A 22,173-nucleotide genomic window follows, 5' to 3' on the forward strand; every position below is an offset into this window, starting at 1 on the left:
TGTGGGAAAGAGAGAGAATGAGAGAAAGGGCGTCTTAGGTCCTGTTGAAGGCCCAGCCGTGAGAACACACTGATAGTGTGAATGCCTTAATGGTGCCACAGCTGAAAAGTGGAAGTATCTTTTCTTTTGTGTTTTGTGTCTCAGCAATACAGGATTTGATTATTATGACCGCCGCGCAGCGAAGCGGCGGTCATATAGGTTTAGTCAGATTTTTTATTTATTTATTTATTTATATATATTTTTTCCGCATGTCCAAATGTCCCTCAAGGATTCCCTGGACACTGAAAAACCGGGGTAGATGAAACTTGGTGGGCATGTAACCCCATATGGATAGCATGGAACCATCGTTTTTCGTTTTGATCTGTAGCCCCCCCGCTGGACTGCACCCCCCGAAAGGAGGGTAGGGCAGACACAGTTTTCTGTGAATATCTCGAGAACCGTAAGGTTTAGGAGGACCATTTTTTTCTTGTATGTTGATCTCAAGGGGCCATGCCAACCTATTCCATAACCACTCATTTCATGTATAGCGCCACCTAGTTAAACACAAAAAAGTAAAAATGAGGTGTTGTAATCGCAGGTATCTGTGACCTAACATAGTCAAAACTGCACGAAATTGGAAGTGTAGGATCATTATGACACCCTCTGAATGTGCGCCAAGTTTCGTGGAATTCCGTTCATGGGGGGCCACACAATAAATTAATTTATGTTACTATACACCAACTGGCCTGTAGGTGGCCGGAGACAGTTTTCTGTGAATATCTCGAGAACCGTAGGGCCTAGGAGGTCCACCTTTTTTTGTATGTTAGTCTTAAGGGGGCATGTCAACCCATCCCATTACCACTTATTTCAAGTATAGCGCCACCTAGTTAAAAATTAAAAAGCAAAAAATTAGGTGTTTTCATCACAATATCTCTGGCTGACATGGTCAAAACAGCACGAAATTGAAAGTGTACTGTAGGATCATTATGACACCCTCCGAATGCATGCCAAGTTTTGTGAACTTTCGTTCATGGGGGGCCTTACAATAAAATAATTTATGTGTACATTTAGTGACCGTACACCAACAAGGATTCCCGGGACACTGAAAGACCAGGGTACACGAAACTTGGTGGGCATGTACCCCCACATGGATAGCATGGAACCATCGTTTTTCGTTTTGATCTGTAGCCCCCCCCCCCCCCGCTGTACAGGACCCCCCGAAAAGAGGGTAGGGGAGACACAGTTTTCTGTGAATATCTTGAGAACCGTAGGGCCTAGGATGACCAATTTTTTCTGTATGTTTGCCTCCAGGGGTCATGTTAACCCATTCCATGTGCACACATGTGCATAAACAGATACACATGCACACACATACATTCACAGTAATCATACGTATGACACATACTCACACAGTAGACATATGTACGCATGCATACACATGCACAAACACACATACGCAGGCAAACAAACAAGCACGCACACCCACACACACACACACACACACACACACATAAACATAAACGTGTACACGCACACATGCACACAATTCAAGAATTTCTCATAATTATGAACAGGCAAGATGGGGGTGGGGTTGTATAAAATGAATTTTACATGTGAAATCTATGAACTAATCATGTTTTGGTACTTGTTGTCTAGCAGATACCAGTGAGAATTGAGTGTGGATAATGCAATTTAGTGAGACAGTTAGAATCATATAGGCCTTTTAGCGTGATTTATTTTTCTGGAAAAAATGTGCTGGACTGGGCGGCGGTCATATTTTGTACCGCTCTGCGGTACATCTAGTTTAAATTTGGCTGGTTTATAAGATTCTCAGTGTTTGTGTGTGTGTGTGTCATGGCGTTCTAGACTGAACCCTTTTTTGACCGAGGAGATTTACATTCCACAAACAGATTAACACTGCCCTCTTTCATGGCTGTGTCCACAACATCTCCATGGCCTAAAGTAGCCCTCTATTCAGCCTGGTTTGACACACATTTAAGGTAGCTCTCGCTTGTCACTTTACACAAATCTGCCCCCTCTCCCCTCCTTCTTCCTACTCCTCCCCCTTCTCTGCTTCTATTCTCTTCGCTCTTTTCTGAAAATAAACGCTTCCTTTCTCTGTGGCTGGCCTCCATTTTCTCTCTCTTCACTAAGCGACTGTTGCGAATGTCAAGCCAATGACAATGAAAGAGACACTTTCGGAAAGGGAGGTGGGGGTGCGGAGAGACGGGGTTACAACATTTCCAGTCTGCCAAAAACTCCTTGAGGACAGAAATCTTTTCATAGCGCGTCTCTTCTTTCCGTGCTCCGTGTCCCCGTGAACGCTCTCATACACTTGAAAAGCGCCGCAGCGGATTACCTTCGCTTAGTCATTCCCCAACCCAACGTCACACTCGCTCTAATCAATTATGGGCTGTTTGGCCTCAAAATGGCAGGCCCGTCGTCCATATTTGTTAATCTAGAAACCAAAAAGGGAGCTTTAACACGAGCCAGTCCGGGAGTGCCAGAGCGTGACTAATCCTCCTCCTTGCAGTATGGTGTCCGCGCCACACTGGGCCCTGACAATGGCGGGTTCGATTAAAAGTAGCCCACCTGAATGCGACACTGGCTGGCTCGCCAACACTCCTCAGGCTCAAAGTGGGCCGTCTGAGAAAGCACGCCGAGCCCTCACAGATGATTTCACAGCGAATTAGTAAATTCACGCTAATGTGATAGCGCGGGCAATTTTAACGTCTCATGCTGAATTAGTTGTAACTAGGACGAGCAGACACTATTGTTTCTTTTTTTCGTAATTCAAGAATTGTGTCGATGATATTAACAGTTGTTACTTCTCCTTCAAAAAAGAGAGAGAAAATAGAAGAAAAATACATCAATCCACCTGGGGAATGTAGAATAGCTGTTTTTGTGATCCTCTCTGTATCCCTTTCTTTTTCTGTGAAAGCGGTGGATTTAGTCGTGATTTGCATTCCAAATTTGGCTGGTTCATCTGATGACACGAGAGGGACTGAAAGTGCCTTATTATTCTCTTGTTATCCTCGTGGTTTGACAATCACAATTGTGGACCTCAAATAATAATCCCATCACAATTAAAGCAGATGAAAGAGCCTGTGCCTACATTTAGCTGATAATTATGGCGGCTGGTCCGACACTAAACTTGACTTTCCTTTTGAAAAACCTGCCAAAGAAAAACACCAATATCTCAGAACTTCACTCTGTTAAACCTCTCTGTGTTCACTTAAGACATGCCCTTGTGTGTACTTTTTTAACTTTAATTTTAACATGGATTCTTACTTGGAATTTAAATTGATAATTTAACATGTGACTGACTACTCAAAATGTAAATTTATAATATGAATCATGTTGGTCTGAATTATTTATGTGTATTTTATGTTTGAATCCAATTTAAAGTTATGTGAATAACATAATAATTGTACTGAACATAAATAATAAAACCTGATGGATAATAAATTGCTAGTTTGCCAAATGGGAAACATACCCTAATATGGCAAACCAATGTGCGGCAGTGACTCAAACCCAATGGACCTAGAAAGGCAGGGGTGTGAATAGAAAGTGTCAGAGCGATTAGAAAAATGGGATTGGACTACTGAACTTAAGCCAACCCTTCACCTTGGAGCTAACAGTCTGTGGGTCTGTGAACGCCACAAAGGCAACAAGCAGATGATCAAATGGAGCTCTCTGCTAAAGCCTCCCTATAATGCTATCACTAGCAGGCTAATCATATAGCGCTCTGGCCCTTGTCGCAGCACAGGATTAAATGTCACGAGGAGCGTAATTGGATGTATATTTCACACGTTCCCTACTGTCAGCATGGCCTCACTCTGAACCCTTCCCAGTACTCTCTCATTCAGCGGCCAGTTCTCAGTACTTAATCTGAACACGGCTGTTTCATTCACACCCTGACCCCTGCCTTCCACCTCCTAGAGTGTATAATTAATCTAATAAAAGTGCACTTGTGGAGGGCCACAGAAACGATATTAATCCACAATTAAGCCATGCTCATAAATGGGCCATCAAAAAGCTTTTACATTATATGGGCAATGACAGAGACGTGATTATAAGCCTAGGGACAGCTATGACAGGATCCCCAAAGATGGGAGCTGCTATCTGAAAAACTATGGCCAGGATGTGGCTCAGATGTGGCCCGGGTCCGATAGAGGTCCATCCCATCAGCTCAACAGCAGGCCCTGGTCCAAGTCTCAAGTACTGATGCCGCTGCTCAGTTACAGCTGTAGTTTAACATTTTAGTTGCAATGAATTTCATATGTTAAATCTGACAAAAAGCTTGTGGCATCAATAAGCATGACAGATGTGAAACACTGGACTTATTGAGCGTAAATATTAGATTATTACTTTTATGATTGCTAAATTATTGATTAGGTGTATCTTGGTAAGAACAATCCAATCAATTTTTAATGAATCACATGGAGTATTTTGGAAATTAGAAAAAAGAACCAAGTTCTATCAGAAAGACTCAGGGAAGTATAATGAAAGGCGTAGGCCTCGTCCTCGGTCCAGGTCACTGAATGTGCAGCCCCTTGCAGATCCTGCCGGAATGCAACGGCAGGTGGTGAAGCCTACCCCCCGGACGTCTGGACAAGGCCAAACTGGTGGTGGTTAGGGAGGGAGGGAACATCGAAAATCGGCACCTGAAAGCAACATGCAGGTGCAAAGTCGTGTCATTATAAAGACTGATGCAGACAGGTGATTGGACGGAAGTAATGAATGATGAGTGACCAATTAAGTCTTCCTGATAGAACTAACGCTTACACTTCCATTTCTATCAGAAAGACTCAGGGAAGTATAATGAAAGTTAACACATGTTTTAATCCATCAAAGAATACACAAAATACATAAGCAACAATAAGATAGTATTTGGCGTAGGCCTCGTCCTCGGTCCAGGTCACTGAATGTGCAGACCTTTGCAGATCCTGCCGGAATGCAACGGCAGGTGGCGGAGCCTACCCCCAAAGAATAAGAAATAAAGATACCCACCAGAAATGTTTAGATGGTCATCCTCTCTGAAATAGAGCATAACAATATTAAACAGTGCATGTTGTAACCCAGGAGATGAATCAGAGAAAGCAAGAAAGAGTATCCGATGACCTGAATAAATATACTATTAATGAGATAACTCATGATTTGATAATAATTCAACCACCTGTAACTCAAAGATTTAAGATTGATTTGGTGCTATAGAAGGGAGTCGAGCTTGCAGATGTCGTTAACTAACATGTAACTTTAAATGCAAATCAGGTTTCTCAGTATAGGATACTTGCATATGTATACAAGGAATTTGGTCTCTGCATTTATCCCACCTGTGAATTAGTGACCACAGATCACACAGTGAACACACAGTGAGGTGAAACGCACACACTAACCCAAAGCGGTGAACTGCTTTGCTACAGCGGCGCTCAGGGAACATTGAGGGGTCAGGTGCCTTGCTCAAGGACGTTTCAGCTGCTCCTACTGGTCGGGGATCAAACCGGCAACCCTCAGGTTGCAAGCCCGAAGCCCTAACCAGTAGGCCACAATTGCCCCCCAAATGACATGCAGGGGAATAGAGCCTGCAGTTGCAGATGCTCAGGGTCAGAGCAGGGGAATAGAGCCTGCAGTTGCAGATGCTCAGGGTCAGAGCAGGGGAATAGAGCCTGCAGATGCAGATGCTCAGGGTCAGAGCAGGGGAATAGAGCCTGCAGTTGCAGATGCTCAGGGTCAGAGCAGGGGAATAGAGCCTGCAGTTGCAGATGCTCAGAGTCAGAGCAGGGTAATAGAGCCTGCAGTTGCAGATGCTCAGGGTCAGAGCAGGGGAATAGAGCCTGCAGTTGCAGATGCTCAGAGTCAGAGCAGGGTAATAGAGCCTGCAGTTGCAGATGCTCAGGGTCAGAGCAGGGAAATAGAGCCTGCAGTTGCAGATGCTCAGGTACAGTGCTGCAGGATTGAGCTCGCAGTTGCAGATTCTTGGGGTCAGTGCAGCGGGACAGAGGTTGCAGATGCTTGGGGCAGTGAAGCAGAAAGAGAGCTTGCCGTTGCAAATGCTCAGGGTTAGAGCAGAAGAAGGAGCCTGCAGTTGCAGCAGCTCATGATGCATGATTCGATGCATGGTGGCCCGAGTTGGCCTTATTCGAGCAGCGGTACGAATGAGACAACCCACAAGCACCCAGACCCAGTGCACAAGGTTCCAGCTGCACAAATACCACCAAGCCATACGAAGCGAAGAAAAGATGAATAAAGTCAGATTAAATTGAGTACATGATTACAAGACAGAATAAATCTGATTTAAGGATGACCCCTATTAAAAAGTGATGACCGTTTCTGTGAGCAAGCCGCATCCTGCAACAGAATGAAGCTAAAGCAGACCCAAGGGCAAGGTGAAATGAGGGAGGTCATGCTTTTGCACGTTGCTCTTAGAAAAAACCCCAAAATAAGATGAGCAGCATAGGTAACGTTAGCTAAACAAGACAAGAAAACATGAATATTAGACATTGTAAAGATGAGCATAACCAGCATTGGTAATGCAGAGGTCGATTCGAAGTGCAGGAGCTTGCATAAGCTCAGTTCTTGCGATGCAAGAATGTGGTGCAAATGTGGTGCAAGCACCCGTGGATTTGTGCTGATTTGACGAACGATGCGATTCGAGACGACTGCCGAGTCGTCAATGATGAGCCTATATGTCGAAGTCGATTGAGAAGTGTTGTGCTTACTAAGAAGTGAAATGGATAGGCATGAAATGTTGTGACTAAACGTGCTGTGGTTTGAGCTTGCAGAAGCTGACCAGGGGTGGCGGTGCGTATGTGACTATTAAGTATGAAAATGCTACTTATGTAGCCGAATAATTGATGATTGAGAATTGATAATCAAATTTATTCATATGACTATTGAGAAATATGTGATTGAGATCCAGGGACATGTGGATATTCAAAAGTGAATTGCAAGATCTAAAGATTTAACGATGCGAGTTCACTATGCTGCTGCTCCTACTGTGGTGGGATAAAGACATGAAGAGAACAGGGTTAGATATAGCTTACTTACCTCCTTATCTAAGTTGACACCACGTGACCTGGATGAAGTAAGATTAAATATGAACCAAAGCATTGTCCCTCAATGAATGTTTTGGCTATAGCCTACGAGAACCAGCCCCACATCAATGCGTGAAGTAGATAGTTACAGTGAGTTAGGGGACTAGTGCCGACAGATGCATACCCTTAACTTAGAGAGTGAGGCATTTACATTAAACAAAGAGGAGCTGCTCCTGAACTTAAAAGATTAAGATGTTAATCGAGAACTGGGAAGTAGTTATCCCTGTGCTTGCGGCTGCCATGACTTAATGGGGGATTACGAATGACGACTAGCACAGTGCATGCTTGGAAAAAAGGTGAATGACTGGGTGCATAGTGCGGCAGATTATACAAGCATCAAACTTGGCACAAATATTATTTGAGACCCACTTTATCCAAAAAGCACATTAGCCACGCAAAAAATCCAATATGGCCGCCATTCTCTAAGATGACCACCATTGAAAGCCATTATACTTGGTTTTTGACTTTTGATTGGGATTGGATAATTACATTTTGATGATCTTGATATCTAAATATAGGTAAAAGGGTCTGGACTGTCCAATTCTAAGATAAAATGTCAAAGAATCTGTTTAACGAGAATTCCGGTGTGATATTGACCTAAAGTGTGTTGAAACATGATACCCAGTGTGAACGTATGTCTCATAGCTCACCTCGGCTTGTCCCCTGCACTCAGAAATCTGGCGCTAGTTAGCCAATGCTACCAACAGTGTTTCGTTGTGGTGCCTCGGGACTGTTTTACACCATTTACGAGGCTCAAAGTAGCTCCATACTTCATTGGTAGACTTCCGAGGGCCTTGACATTTAAAACGAGACATGGAGAATTTTACCGTTCGACGCCATCTTGAATTTAGTCACTTTAAGTCGAGCGACGAGTACAAACAAATTCCAAAAATAATTCTGTGGAAATGCATGGATTCAGTTGCTTCCAGTAGCAGCAACTGGAATCCATGCATTTCCACAGAATTATTTTTGGAAGTTTGCTTCTCTGAAAAACCTGATCAAAGAGAACCAATTGCATTGACATCACACGCTCCCAGAATTGAAACTGTGGACTCTTCATAAGAGTAAGTATATATACACTCTTTTGATCCTGTGAGGGAAATTTGGTCTCTGCATTTATCCCAATCTGTGAATTAGTGAAACACACTCAGCACTCAGTGTGAGGTGAAGCACACACTAATCCCAGCACAGTGAGCTGCCTGCAACAACAGTGGTGCTCGGGGAGCAGTGAGGGGTTAGGTCAAAGATTGTTAAGGCGGAGCAAGATACTTCGTCGTAGTTCATGTCTATGGGCGCGAAATGGGGATCGAATCCTGTCTGCATAAAGAGGCGTGTCGATGACGTATTGACGAGCGTACGTTGCAACCGGCCAACAGCAGCTGCATAAATAACCGGCGCACACCTGATATAAGGTTGATTTTCTCCAGACTGGAATGCTCAAAAATGCTAAAAATGTACCCGAAATGTTCAGAAGGGTTTGAGGATCATGAAAACGTGCCCGAAATTCACATTCCTAACTCTATAGAACCAAGACCTTAGCATATGTGGTGAAATTCTGAGCTATGCCCATAGACTTCAATGGAGCAGTCGCTGCCTCTGCTCTGCATAAAGGGGGATTTTGACCCCCCCCTCGTGCGATCCGGGTTCCTGGAAGTGGCTCCTGATGAAACATCTTGCTCCGCCTTAACAATCTTTGGTTAGGTGCCTTGCTCAAGGGCACTTCAGCCGCTTCCTACTGGTCGGGGTTCGAACCGGCAACCCGCCGGTTCCAAGTCCGAAGCGCTAACCAGTAGGCCACGTCTGCCCCTTCATCTGCCTCTTCACACCAGTCTTCCCTACTTAAAGAATTTTGGCCTTGATCGATATTCGAGAGAGAGAATAAATGATATTTGAGTGAGAAAGAGGATCAACGATATTCGAGAGTGAGCTTCGATAAACGATTTTCGAGTGCAGTCCAACTATTTCTGGCCGCCATCTTGGAAACTAGCCTTGAAATAGATTTTTCTTTGCACCATTTATTTTGCCATGTTAAAATAAATACAAATTGATGAAGTTCTACAGCAAAAATCTTTTTTTCTTACATTTGATGTGATGGCCATCTTGGAAAATGGCCTCCATGTTGGATTTTCAGGTGGCTAATGTGCTTTCCTCAAAAAGTAGGTTCTAGTGATTATTTATGCCAATTTTGGTGCTTGTATCACAAAGTGAACGATTTTCCTGGAATATGGACTTAACTGCCGCACTAGCAGTATTGGCCTGAAGACTTTGTGCTTGCTAGAGGTGTTGCTCTTCCGGCAGAGAAAGAGTTTGTGGAAAGCTCTAGTAGGCTACTAGTCCCTACAGCCTGAAGACCTGCAAGGAGGAATGGAGTGGTTAGAGAGGAGACATACAGAATAGCATACATACAGAATTTTCGAAAGGACCTAGCACACCGGCAAATAAACAGCCATGAAATATTTACATTGCCATTAGTTAAAATCAACAATGTATGGGCCTACATTGTGTAACGTCGGCGCACAAGACATTGTTAGCGTTCTCCCACGCAGGGCATGCTGGGATACGGGAGCGAACAATTGGGGTTTATGTCTGTATTTCTCCTAAGTTATGAGCAGGGACGGATTAAACAAATATGGGCCCCTGTGCACAATATCAAAAAAGGCCCCCTCCCCCTGACCATGACGTGCGCGGGCGCGTTTGCGCATGCGCGTGCAAGTGACGTGCGCGTGCAGCCAGCGCTTCTCCCTTTGCTGTCGCTGTGCAGGCTGGTGCACAATTTCACACAATGAAAATGTAGTAGCCTACATTATGTCATATTATAACTCAGGCCCACACAGAAATGAATTCCAGCAGCTGTTTTTATTATTAGGCTTTAATCTCCCTTTGCTGTCCAAACAGTCTACAGCAACATTTTTCACTAAACGGACCGGACACAGTTGTCATATCTGACGGACCGGTAGCAGGGACGTTGATAGTATTTTGTGAGAGCTGGTGCTGATAAAATTTCGAAATTCTGGTTGTTAAATATACCCTTTTAACGCAGTTTGGAAGGGGCATACAAACTTTAACAGAGCAAGCAGGGCCCGTTTTCTGTCTGACTCAGGTGACGTGAACATTGGCTACCTGCATGATAAGGTTTTCACTTCACTGCTGCTTGACACTACCTTGCATGGAGACATATTTCACGTTAACAGTGGAGAAATTAGCAAAACTATAGCGTTTGGTAAATGATGCAGATCATTTCCCTAATTAATTTCTTTGCGCAACAGCCCACATTATGCGCTCACTCCAGCGAGACGAGTGAAATAAGTGTAGCCTATCTGTCATCGGCATCACCATAGGCTATTTGCTACGATATAAGCTACTGTTAGGCCTACAACAAGTCGCGATTTATTAGGCTATCCAATCGCTATGCTGTTTTCATGAACATTGCAGGAATCCACCATTCACCTATCCACGAGTGGGTCAGTTCCACTTTCGCAAACACACATACACATTGAATGAGCACTCATAGCCTACATTTAGTTAGAAAACATTTAGTTTATTTTTCTTTCGGTCCGCGGTTCCCTAACACCATTCAGTTGTGCCGCAAATTAACAGACAGAAGCACCGGGCATAATCTAGCCTAAATTCATGGCAATTTTTTTTTTTTCAATCCGAAGGCCCCCATTGGCTGAGGGCCCCTGTGCACGTGCACACTTAGCACAAGCCATGATCCGTCCATGGTTATGAGTGTAATGTTAGCGTCTTTATTGTAACATGTTTCCCTTTTAGTTCTCCCTCTTGTGTGATCCTTTTTGTGTGGGGGGCTGCGTCCTCCCCTGTGTGTGTGGTGTGTGTGTGTGTGTGCTTGACCTGCTCCGTGTGTATCGTGTTCTGTGTCTCTGTCCCTGCTCTCGTTCTCAGCTAATAAGCCTTTTGATTGGACAACTGTGTGTGTTGCTATCAAATCGTTACAATATTATGTCAGACACATTTAACCATGACAGTAACAGACAATGACACGATAATGATCAGCCAGACATGAGAATGAAAATGGATTAATCATGGCCTTCAGGTGCATCGGAAATATTATGGGTTAATGACGTTAGTATAGCCCTGCAGACAATACCAACAGGCCTACCATAAATCTCTGCAAACTAACATCCCGTCTCCTGCACTGCAGTCATAAACAGACCAGTGCACTGCAGCAAACAAGGAAAGCGGCCTACTTTTGTCCCTGTTGGCCTTCCATACACAACAGTAGCCTAACCAGCGAGCCAATTTGCCTAGGATGTGGACCTAGCAAAGCTGTATTATAGCAGGGAAACCATCGTGAGTGTCGATAGGCCTACAGTAACTGGAATAACTGAGGTTTAAGAGGGTTCCGTGTGTTTATGGTGACAGCGTAGCCTAATAAGTCTGACGTTTTCCGTCAGAAGGTTTAGCGACCAATTGCATTGTTAGCGATAGGAACGTAAACATCATTAAGCAACTATCTTAACGAGACTAGGGTAAAAAAGAGAAACCTTCAAAAGCCGTGGAACTTGTTTCTTTCCGTTGATAAGACCAAGCGGACAACCTGAACAAGTGGCAACAATTTGGCCTACCTACTCTCCGACGTTTACGAGAGATATATCCTCCTACATTAATGGAACCCCGAGACTTTGGTGATGCATCCAAAACAGTTGAAAGCGAACGTAAGGTAAGATCTGTGACTGCATCACAAGTTAAAGTTTTGGCGAAGTGAATGACTAGCTACCCATGCATGGATACGGAACATCGAAAATCGGCACCTGAAAGCAACATGCAGGTGCAATGGCATTATAAAGACTGATGCAGACAGGTGATTGGACGGAAGTAATGAATGATGAGTGACCAATTAAGTCTTCCTGACAGAACTAACGCTTACGCTTCCATTTCTCATTAAACAGTGTGAAATATCAATTTGGGATTTCAGTCAAATAGACCCTTGAGCTCCTAACAGATAAAATTTAATGCTGTCATTTCTAACACTGCTTTCATGATGAATGCCTTTTTTTTCTTACAGTAACTGTGACATCATGTCCTCTCCCTCAACAGGCACTTCCTGTTTAAGACAGGCACTGGCACCAACTCCCTCTTTGCGGCGGCAGCCCCTGGCTACGCCATGGCAGCCGGCTCGGTGTACACCCACCCGGCCCGTCCTCTGCCCAGAAACACCCTCACCAGGGGGGCCTTCAAGTTCAAGAAGTCTCCCAAGTACTGCACCTGGAAATGCACCGCCCTCAGTGCTGTGGGAGTGGCCATCCTGCTGTCAATCATACTCTGCTACTGCATAGGTTTGTTCATATGTCCATATGTGTGTGTGTGTGTGTGTGTGTGTGTGTGAGCTGCTCCCAGGTGCTTGGTTTTAAACAGCCCCTCCCCCTCTCCTCTCCCTTATCTGCCAATTTTTCTCTTCTCTCACACATGATTTCCTTTTTATTCTCAACACACAGACACACACACATACACACACACGCACACACACACACACACACACACACATACACACACACACACACATTATTTATTTTTTAATATCCCTGTGTGTCCCTGTTTCTCTTTCTGCTCCTTCCTTTTGTGGATTTCTTCTCCCGGGTGTGTGTGTGTGTGTATCTCTCCGTTTCCACACATTTCTATTCTATTTCTATTCCCTCTATTTCTACCCCAATCCTATTCCAGCCTTCTCCTTCTGTACCATTTTTTTTCCAGTTTTTTTTAAACTTCAGTCCTAGTTATTTCACAAAGTACATCCCCCCACAGACAGTGATACACTCATACATCCCATGGACACATACGTGCAATAATCCGCCTACACACACAGGCACACACGCACACACACACACACATACATACACGTACACATTGTACAAACCTACATGCTCATACTCTTTCAAACACAGATAGATAAAACCAATTGCAGTAATCCCAAACAGACACACATAAATGCACACACACACACACTTTTTGAAAACTAGCATTACCTTGGCAGATCAATGCCAAGGAAGTGAGGAAACCAGAGCTGGCTTCCGCCATCCAGGGAACTTTGAAGAGGAGTTTTCCTGAGCTCAGTTCCCACTTTACTCCTGACAACCATCTCCAGAGAGGTGTGCTACCACACACACCAGAGAGAGAGGGAGAGGGGGAGAGGGGGGGTGAAGAAGAAAGGGGCGGAAGAAGAATAAGAGAGAAAGAAAGAGAGAGAGTGAGAGAGAGTGAGAGAGATAAAGAGAGAGATAAAGAGAGAGAGTGGGTAAAGGAAGAAATGAAAACAGAGTGCTTTATTATAAAAACAAGCAGAGAGTCGATGAGAATATAATTTAAAGTACTCTACCTCTCTCCCTCCCTCCTCTTTCACTCTCTATTTCTCCCTCCTCTTTCTCTCTCTTTCTTTCTTTCTTTCTTTCTCTCATTCTCTCCTCTTTCTCCCTCTCTCTCTTTCTCTCCCCTTTCTCCCTCTCTCTTTATCTTTATCTCCTCTTTTTCTCTCTCTCTCTCTCTGTTTGATCTTTGTCTCCTCACTTGTATCTGTGTGGGAGATGGACTCTGCTCACACACTCAGACATACACACACACACACACACACACACACACACACACACACACACACACACACCTGTGTGTGGGAGGTGGACAGACACTGTGCTGCTACACTGACTCAGCTGCTGCTGCCTGCACCACAGTGTGACACTGCTGGGGTTGAGCACACACTCAAAGACCAGGAGATCATAGGCCTATCACCGGGGATAAAACACACAGACACACACACACACACACACACACACACACACACAATGGCAATTTCTCTCAGCGTCCAAAACAAATTTCTCCTTGGGGAGACAAATAAAGATAATTTGACTTATTTTCCATTTGATTGATTGTGTGTGTGTGTGTGTGTGTGTGTGTGTGTGTGTGTGTGTGTGTGTGTGTGTGTGTGTGTGTGTGTGTGTGTGTGTGTGTGTACTTCCTCCACAGCTATGCATTTGTTGGGCCTGAACTGGCGTCTGCGTGATGCGGAGACCCATGCCTTTGAGAACGGACGCTCCAGGGCAGTTCCCACGCCCACTGCTGCTGTAACCACGCTGCCATCTCCAGACAGGGGTACGGATAATAAGAATGGCTCATCCCATAATACTTCCACAACATCACCCCAACAACATAACGGCATGAAGGCAAAACTACGTCAGAGTACTGCCAATTATTTGTCTCTCACGATCCACCTAATCCACCCTGTGTGTGTGTGTGTGTGTGTCTGTGTGTCTGTGTTTGTGTGTGTGTGTATGTGTGTGTGTGTGTGTGTGTGTGTGTGTGTGTGTGTGTGTGTGTGTAAAGCTATGTACCATCGTTCTGGAATGGTAGCAGTCACACATCTCTCCTTAGGCAAGTGAACTCAGCTACCTTGACTCTGCCTACATTCAACACAAACCGATATCAGTGTTTAAAGTGCCCTCGAGAAGTACCTAATCTTCGTCATCAAATCGGATAATATTCAGCATCATTATTTGCTCCCCTGGATAAATAAAATGTTTGGCTAATAGAAACTGTTCAGCATCATTTTTAATATCCTGTACCAGAAAATAGATTGTTGCTATGGCTTTTCCTTTGATACCATCAGGCGTCAGGCCACTGGACATTGAGAAGGATTAAGTTGATCTGATATCTGATCTGCTAAAATATAGTTCTCTCAGCCTGTTCATTTAAAATAGTATTTAAACACGCAGAGTGAGAGCTTCAGTGAGAGAATGCTCTGGGAATCTTGTCCCTTTGGGCCTGCTGTAGTTTAAGAGAACATATGAATCTATCTTGTCCATTTGGGCCTGCCATAGTTTAAGAGTGCATCTGAATCTATCTTGAATCTATCTTGTCCATTTGGGTCTGCCGTAGTTTAAGAGTGCATCTGAATCTATCTTGTCTCATTGGGCCTGCCGTAGATTAAGAGTGCATCTGTACTCACAGATGGCCTCCTCTATCTGTTAGTCTTTGGATAGGATGAAAATGCACCTTCTGCAGTCGTGTGTGAATTGCAAGTGCGATGGTATCTCGTTTTGAGCAGGTTTTAAAAAATAGGCCCAATTAACCCTTAGAACCCGATTGACGCAAAGTGCGTCAAAAAACACACCCTTTCTTCTCTGTTACATTGCTCCGCGACTGTTCATCACAACGAGATAAAACCTTTATTTTATGACAGAGAAGAAGTGGGGCTTTCCAAAGAGACTAGGCACTTGTCTGTACAATCAAGTATGAAAATTGAAAAAAATCATGAAATTAAATAAAATTGCATCATATTTGCGTTCACCTGCGCACCCATTACTCTCGTTTGAATTACTCGCGAACCCGTGATCGCATAGATATGGCAAGCATATCTGATGAAAGAGGAGAAACAGGGCTATCCATTGGTACCATGGATATCGATCTTTCTGGCTTATAAAAACAGACGAAGTGACTGCAAAATATTAACGTCATGTACACAAACCAACGCTGCACACTTATTACTCTCGGAGTAATTACTCGCGGACCCGTGATCGGATATATATGCCACGTATGTTAGATGAAAGAGGAGACACAGAGCTATCATTTGATACCAAATACATCCTTCTGGGTTATAAAACAGACGAAGTGACAGCAAAATAATAACTTCATATAGCTGGACTTACCCCACGTTTTTGTCTGTTTTTGTGGCAAAGCATGTTTATAATCCAACGCTATCGTGTGTTTCTCTATGGCAAAACATGTTCATAATCCGGTTTTGAGATCCTAGCAAATTCCTGCATGGCATCCAATTCAAGGCTCACATTGCATCCCAATTTGTTCAACAAAGAAACACCTTTTTTGCCTTTACTTTGTTCATGGCAATGCAGTAAAAAGTTGAGAATCATCATGAGTGCATACACCATAGTCACACATGCTAACAGGCAAACTGGGGTCAAGTCATGTCAGAACAGTTCGTGTCACAGATATGGGCAGAATGGTCATTGTTCATAGCTAAATAAAAAATGGCATTTATTTCCGTAAATCACACACCACATATTTCTGTAAATTGCTCAGCCCCAGAGTATCCCTCCAACATGGCAATCATATTGCCCGTTTCAGGACAGTCTGCCCTACACACACATGAAATGCATGTAGAGCTATGAGCTTGCTGTGGTGAGATACAGGTCAAAATATAAGAATTTTTATAATATGATTTTTATATTTTAATTCTTTAAAAATCAAAATAAAATCAACGCTAGTACTAATACATGAAATGATGGCAGATCTGGATAGCCTAGACTGCTGAAAAAAACAATATATAATATGTGTGTGTGGCACTTACAATGACCAGAATAAATCCTTATGAATAAAGGTAGTGAAAATGCCCTAAAAACAGCTTAGGGTTCTAAGGGTTAATGAAGGTATGTATGTGTGTTTGCATGTGTGTGTGTGGTGTGTTTGCATGTGTGTGTGTATATATATGTGTATGTGTGTGTGTGTGTGTGTGTGTGTGTGTGTGTGTGTGTGTGTGTGTGTGTGTGTATGTGTGCGCACGTGTGTGTGTGAGTGTGTGTGTGCGTGCGTGTGTGTGTAAGAGATGTTGAGTGGTCTTCATGAATAAAAGCCAGCCATTTCCTGCTTCTCAAAGCGCCGTATTGTTTCTGTTGGAGCTGGATGTGGATGGAGGCCCTGACTGGATGGAACATTTTCTCATTGGAAATCAATAAAATTTGTTGGCCACCTTCTGGGGAATAATCTGAAGGCAGTTTAAAGACGTGCTAAAGTACATTTTATTCCTCACCGCTGTTTTTTTAATGCATTCCACCGTGGGGTGGGCAGCTGAGGCAGTGGGCAGTAAAAGATGCGGAATGGAGGCAGTTATAGCGGAATGTCTGCTTCCCTCCCTCCCTCTCTCCCGCACGAAAGGGCTCAATGTCTGACCAAGACTCTTTAAAGAGTCCGTTTGAAGCCTTCCCGCTCTGTTAAGGTCAGGCGAAGAAGCCTGCCCACTCCGTTAAGGTCCGGCGAAGAAGCCTCAAGGCCTGAGTGAGTTTTAGAGGTTTTGGGGGTAGAGAGGCTGGCTATGGTCAGGGCATAATGCTGGACACACTGTTAGCTGCCCTGGACAATGGTTGGACTTTTCAGTTTTGGTGTGGAGATGTAAAGGTGTGTTCAGAGTGTGATTGATAAAACCGTAAGCCTTGTGTGTGTGAGGTTGCTTTTGTGTGTTTAGAGTGGAATTGATAAAACCTTAGGCCTTGCGTGTGTGAGGTTGTTTTTGTGAGTACAGGGTGAACACGTTGTGATGAAGGTCTTGTATGGGTATTGAGTTTGTTCCAGTTTGTAAAATATTCAAGGACACAAACCGGCATCAGACAGATGGGTCCCCTCTGCTCAAGAACTCTTCCTTCCGTTACAAAATAAGTTTTTCCGTGCTTGTTCTATCTAGAAGATTCAGGCCTTGGGTTCTGTAAAGCACCTTGAGACAATATATACAGTACAATATAAATGTATAACATTGTATTGAGTTGTTCAGTGTATAAGTATAAGTATACTCTTTTGATCTCGTGATGGAAATTTGGTCTCTGCATTTATCCCAATCCGTGAATTAGTGAAACACAACTCAGCACACAGTGAACACACAGTGAGGTGAAGCACACACTAATCCCGGCGCAGTGAGCTGCCTGCAACAACAGCGGCGCTTGGGGAGCAGTGAGGGGTTAGGTGCCTTGCTCAAGGGCACTTCAGCCGTGCCTACTGGTCGGGGTTCGAACCGGCAACCCTCCGGTTACAAGTCCGAAGCGCTAACCAGTAGGCCACGGCTGCTGTGTTTGTCAGTATTGGGGTGCAGCTCTCGAGCACTGTGACTTAGAAGACGACATGCTGTGTTCAGTGTGTGATCATCACGTTCTCAGACACTGGCAGGGTTCTGGGTGAGTTTGTCATGGATGCACCAATTCTGCTCAAACAGGGTGGCAAAGACATCAGCCCGTGTGTATGAGAGAGTCTGAACGCTAAGACCAGGACATGGTGGTGGTGGTGGACATGGTGGTGGAGGTGGACATAGAACATATGTAAGCAGTGCTGTAGACATGGTGGAGGTGGACATGGTGGTGGAGGTGGACATGGTGGTGCCTTCGTCTGACACCTGCATGCCTCCCCACCTGTGCGTGTCACTGGCACACACATTCATCCCCACACACACCTGGGTCGGAGGCGTGCGTGCGTGCATATGCAGATAGGACATAATGAGAGTGAGAAATGAATATGTACGGAGAGGAGTGCACCTGCAGCCATAGACTGACCTGCTCCCCTGTCCTACTGTACACACACACACACCTCCTCTCTGCCTCTGTTTCTGCATTTCTTCCCCTCTCTTTATCGCCTTACCCCACCCCCCCCCTCTCTTAACAATGACATCCCTCTCTCTCTCTCGCTCTCCAATGAGAGCCTTTCTCTCATGCTCTTTTGTTCACCCCTCACATTCTCAGTTTCATCTCTAATAAATGTCTTGTTATGTCTTTCTATCAGACTCTCCCCATTCCAGACCTCCATGCCCTCATGATCTCTGTACATTCTTCACACTTTTCCACTAATCCATGCCCACATTCCCCTCACCACTCACAATTTCTGACATCTTCATTTCCCTGTAGTCTTTAGGCAGACTTTATTCTGACCTCCAAGTGTACAAGGTACAGTTGTTTACTGGGAAAAAAACAATAAAAAGCAAACTGAAATGAAAGCAGTCCTGTAGGACAGTTGTACTGGACAGATGTACAGTACGTAAGCAGTGCTGTAGAACATATGTAAACAGTGCTGTAGAACATATGTAAGCAGTGTTTAGAACATATGTAAGCAGTGCTGTAGAACATATGTAAGCAGTGCTGTAGAACATATGTAAGCAGTGCTTTAGAACATATGTAAGCAGTGCTGTAGAACATATGTAAGCAGTGCTTTAGAACATATGTACTGTAAGCAGTGCTGTAGAACATATGTAAGCAGTGCTGTAGAACATATGTAAGCAGTGCTGTAGAACATATGTAAGCAGTCCAGTAGGATATATTGTATGTAAGTGGCAAAAAAAAGAGAAAGAGATTCTTTAACGTGTTCTACTGTACCATTGCTGTCATGCCTATCTGTTTATTTATCTCTCTTCTATTTCTCTCTCTCCTCTCTCTCCCCCCTCATCCACTCTCCCCCTCTCTTCCTCCTCTCCCCTCTCTTTCTCTCCCTTCTTATCCTCCCCCTCTCTCCCGCTCTCCCTCCCTCCCCCTCTCCTCTCTGCAGGTCGGACAGCTGTGTCTCCTCAGCATGAGAATGTGACTTTGGACACGGGTCAAGTGGGGTTGGGGCAGAGGGCAGGCCAGATCGTCCCCCCTGGCGTCTTCTGGCGCTCGCGATTGGCCATGGAGGAGCCCAACTTCCTCAAGTTCAACATCTCCATCCACAAGAACGCCCTGATTGGTGTCTACGGGAGGAAGGGCTTGCCGCCCACCCACACACAGGTGAGCAGGAGCAGGACAGGGCACTCTGGCCGCTCACACACACACACAGGTGAGCAAGAGCAGGACAGGGCACTCTGGGCGCCCACACACACACATGTGAGCAAGAGCAGGACAGGCCACTCTGGCCGAAGCCTGCAGTCTGAGGGTGGGGGGTGAGGGGTTTTGACGTATGCACCTGTGTTCCTTAGGTGCGTGCATGCGTGCGTGTGCGCGCGCGTGTGTATTCAGTCATTTGAACACAACACCATATATTGGTGGGGTAATTTACGAGATAAAAGTTGGTTCCATTACGACTGCAGAACGTCATTAGTTTCTGACAGCGCTACTCGACCAGGGTTCGACCAAGGGAAAAAAGGTTCTGGGAGGGTGTTTGGCTCGGGGTCATGGTGCAAAGGACCCTAGGGTGAAATTACTCCGAACCATCGCTTTAAGAGTTTTCTCTTGAAACCTATTCACAAACCTGCCGAGACCAAGTTTTAGTAAGGAAAAAGGAGAACTAAGAGAAGGTCAGAGCTCTGTTGCTATGGTTGACGTCTAGACTCATGCACCAGCTTGCTTGCGCTTCCCTCCATGATTGTGATTGGTTGATGAGTGACAGGTCTGGGGTAACTGGTAGGCTGTGTGAGGACTACAGAGGACGAGAGATAAATAGCTTAATAAATAAATAAATAAATACATAAATACATACAAAAATGAATAAATAAAGAAATAGATAAATAGATAAATAAATACTAAATACATACATAAAGTACATACAGTATATGCATACAGTACACAAGAATTGCACAAGACGCCCAGAAGGTCATTGCTTTTCCAAACCTGATCAAATCCATTTGAATGTAGGTTTGATTTTCTTTGGAACTGTTGGTGGATTTGCTGTGCTCATTGCATTTTCACAGCAGTGGGTTTGTATGCACGTCGATGCTGATAGGAGAGCATCTCTGACATGCCCACCAAACTGGAGAAAACTACTTCAAAAGCCTGTTGCACATCATTGCACACCATTGCGACTAAACTTGTCATTCAGTCAGGAAACCGTAGCAACACATTGCAAAGCGTTTCGATTTTGAACATGCCCCAAATTTTGACTCACTAACCCAAAATTCTGACATCTCTGAATTTGTACTTAGTTTGAGGCTAGGAAGAAAAACAGACAGGTGTCATAACAGAGAGAGAGAGAGAGAGAGAGAGAGAGAGAGAGAGAGAGAGAGAGAGAGAGAGAGAGAGAGAGAGAGAGAGAGAGAGACGGGTTTCAATCTCTCTTCAGCCAACAGTGTACAGTGTCTATTGGTCTTTGGAAAGTTAATTCAGGCTACTTCACCTAAATAGCTCAAAAACAATGAAATACAAAAAAAATATTAAAAAAAACCTTTACAATTTCAAATTTCATTACAGTTCAGTGAAATTAATTAAAATAATTAAGCAAATGATCTTTATGTAACCCTTTTCACCTGAGGGCTTCTTGGCTGACATGAAAGGGCTTTTTTGTGTTGCTCTGAAGTGTCTGGTCAGTCCTGAGATTAGCTGAGCAGCAGATAGCCACTCGGTGTTCACAGCCACTCTACAAAGCCAGCCTCATCACACGCTTTCATGCTCAGCCTTCAAAGGCTCTGGCTGAGATACACACACACACACACACACACACACACACACACACACACACACACACACACACACACACACACACATTCACACTCACACTCTCTCTTTCTCTCTCCCACACACACACACACATACACACACACACACACACTTTCTCTCTCTCTCTAACACACACATACACACACACTCTCTCACATACACACACACACACACACACACACACACACTCACTCTCTTTTACACACACACACACCATACACTCACACACACACACACACACACACACACACAGACACACACTCACTCACTCTCTCTTACACACACTCACTCTCTCTCTCTCTCTCCCTCTCTCTCTCACACACACACACACACACACACACACACATACTGTACACACTCTCAGGCACCCACAGGGCCTTCTGGGCTGCTGCAGCTTCTTTAGTTCCTTCTCTCTTTCTTTGGGGACATTCAGAGCCAGAGTGGTGATATTTTGGGATCAGTAAACGCTGGATCTGGTGTGCAGTCGCACGGTGAATGTTAAAGAGTTTTCCTGTAACTAACTAAGAGGGAGTTCTTCCTGCCCATGGCTCACTGTAATGGGTGAAGGCCATGGGCTCTGCAAAAGACACTGCGACACTGTGAATTGTCAGTGCTCTACATAGATCAGTCGTGAACGTGAATTGGACAGATCCAGCCTTGACCCTGGCCTCGTCCATTCATTTGAGAGCGAACTCTCCTGTTGTGTGGAGTTTTTCTTGCTCTTTCTTTGATGAGAGAAAGTGGAGGGTGTTGTGATGGAGGCATCTCTTGACGGAGCCATGGCTGCTGTAGTTGTGCTGAAGTGTTCAATTTAAGTCTGTGCTGGCCTGATAAAATTGTGTTAAAAAATGTTGCTGCTGACTGTGTTGCTGAATAGACATGACACAGGAGCCGTGTCTAAATGTCATTAGTACAGGCTAATTGTTTTTTTTCCGTCATTCTTTTTTTTTTTTGATCGACTTACAACAACAAGTAACAAC

At 44.4% G+C, this 22,173-nt stretch overlaps 1 protein-coding gene across 1 annotated transcript in view; it reads left to right on the top strand.

Moving 5' to 3' along the window:
• Window positions 1-22,173, top strand: part of si:dkey-237h12.3 (teneurin-3) — a 166,329-nt gene that overhangs the window by 80,949 nt on the left and 63,207 nt on the right. Inside the window, 3 exon segments of the mRNA XM_042061969.1 lie at window positions 12,135-12,373; window positions 14,052-14,177; window positions 19,335-19,552. Coding sequence (XP_041917903.1) covers window positions 12,135-12,373; window positions 14,052-14,177; window positions 19,335-19,552 — 583 coding nt within the window.

Source organism: Alosa sapidissima, chromosome 14, assembly GCF_018492685.1.
Source record: "Alosa sapidissima isolate fAloSap1 chromosome 14, fAloSap1.pri, whole genome shotgun sequence".
Taxonomy (NCBI): Eukaryota; Metazoa; Chordata; class Actinopteri; order Clupeiformes; family Clupeidae; genus Alosa; species Alosa sapidissima.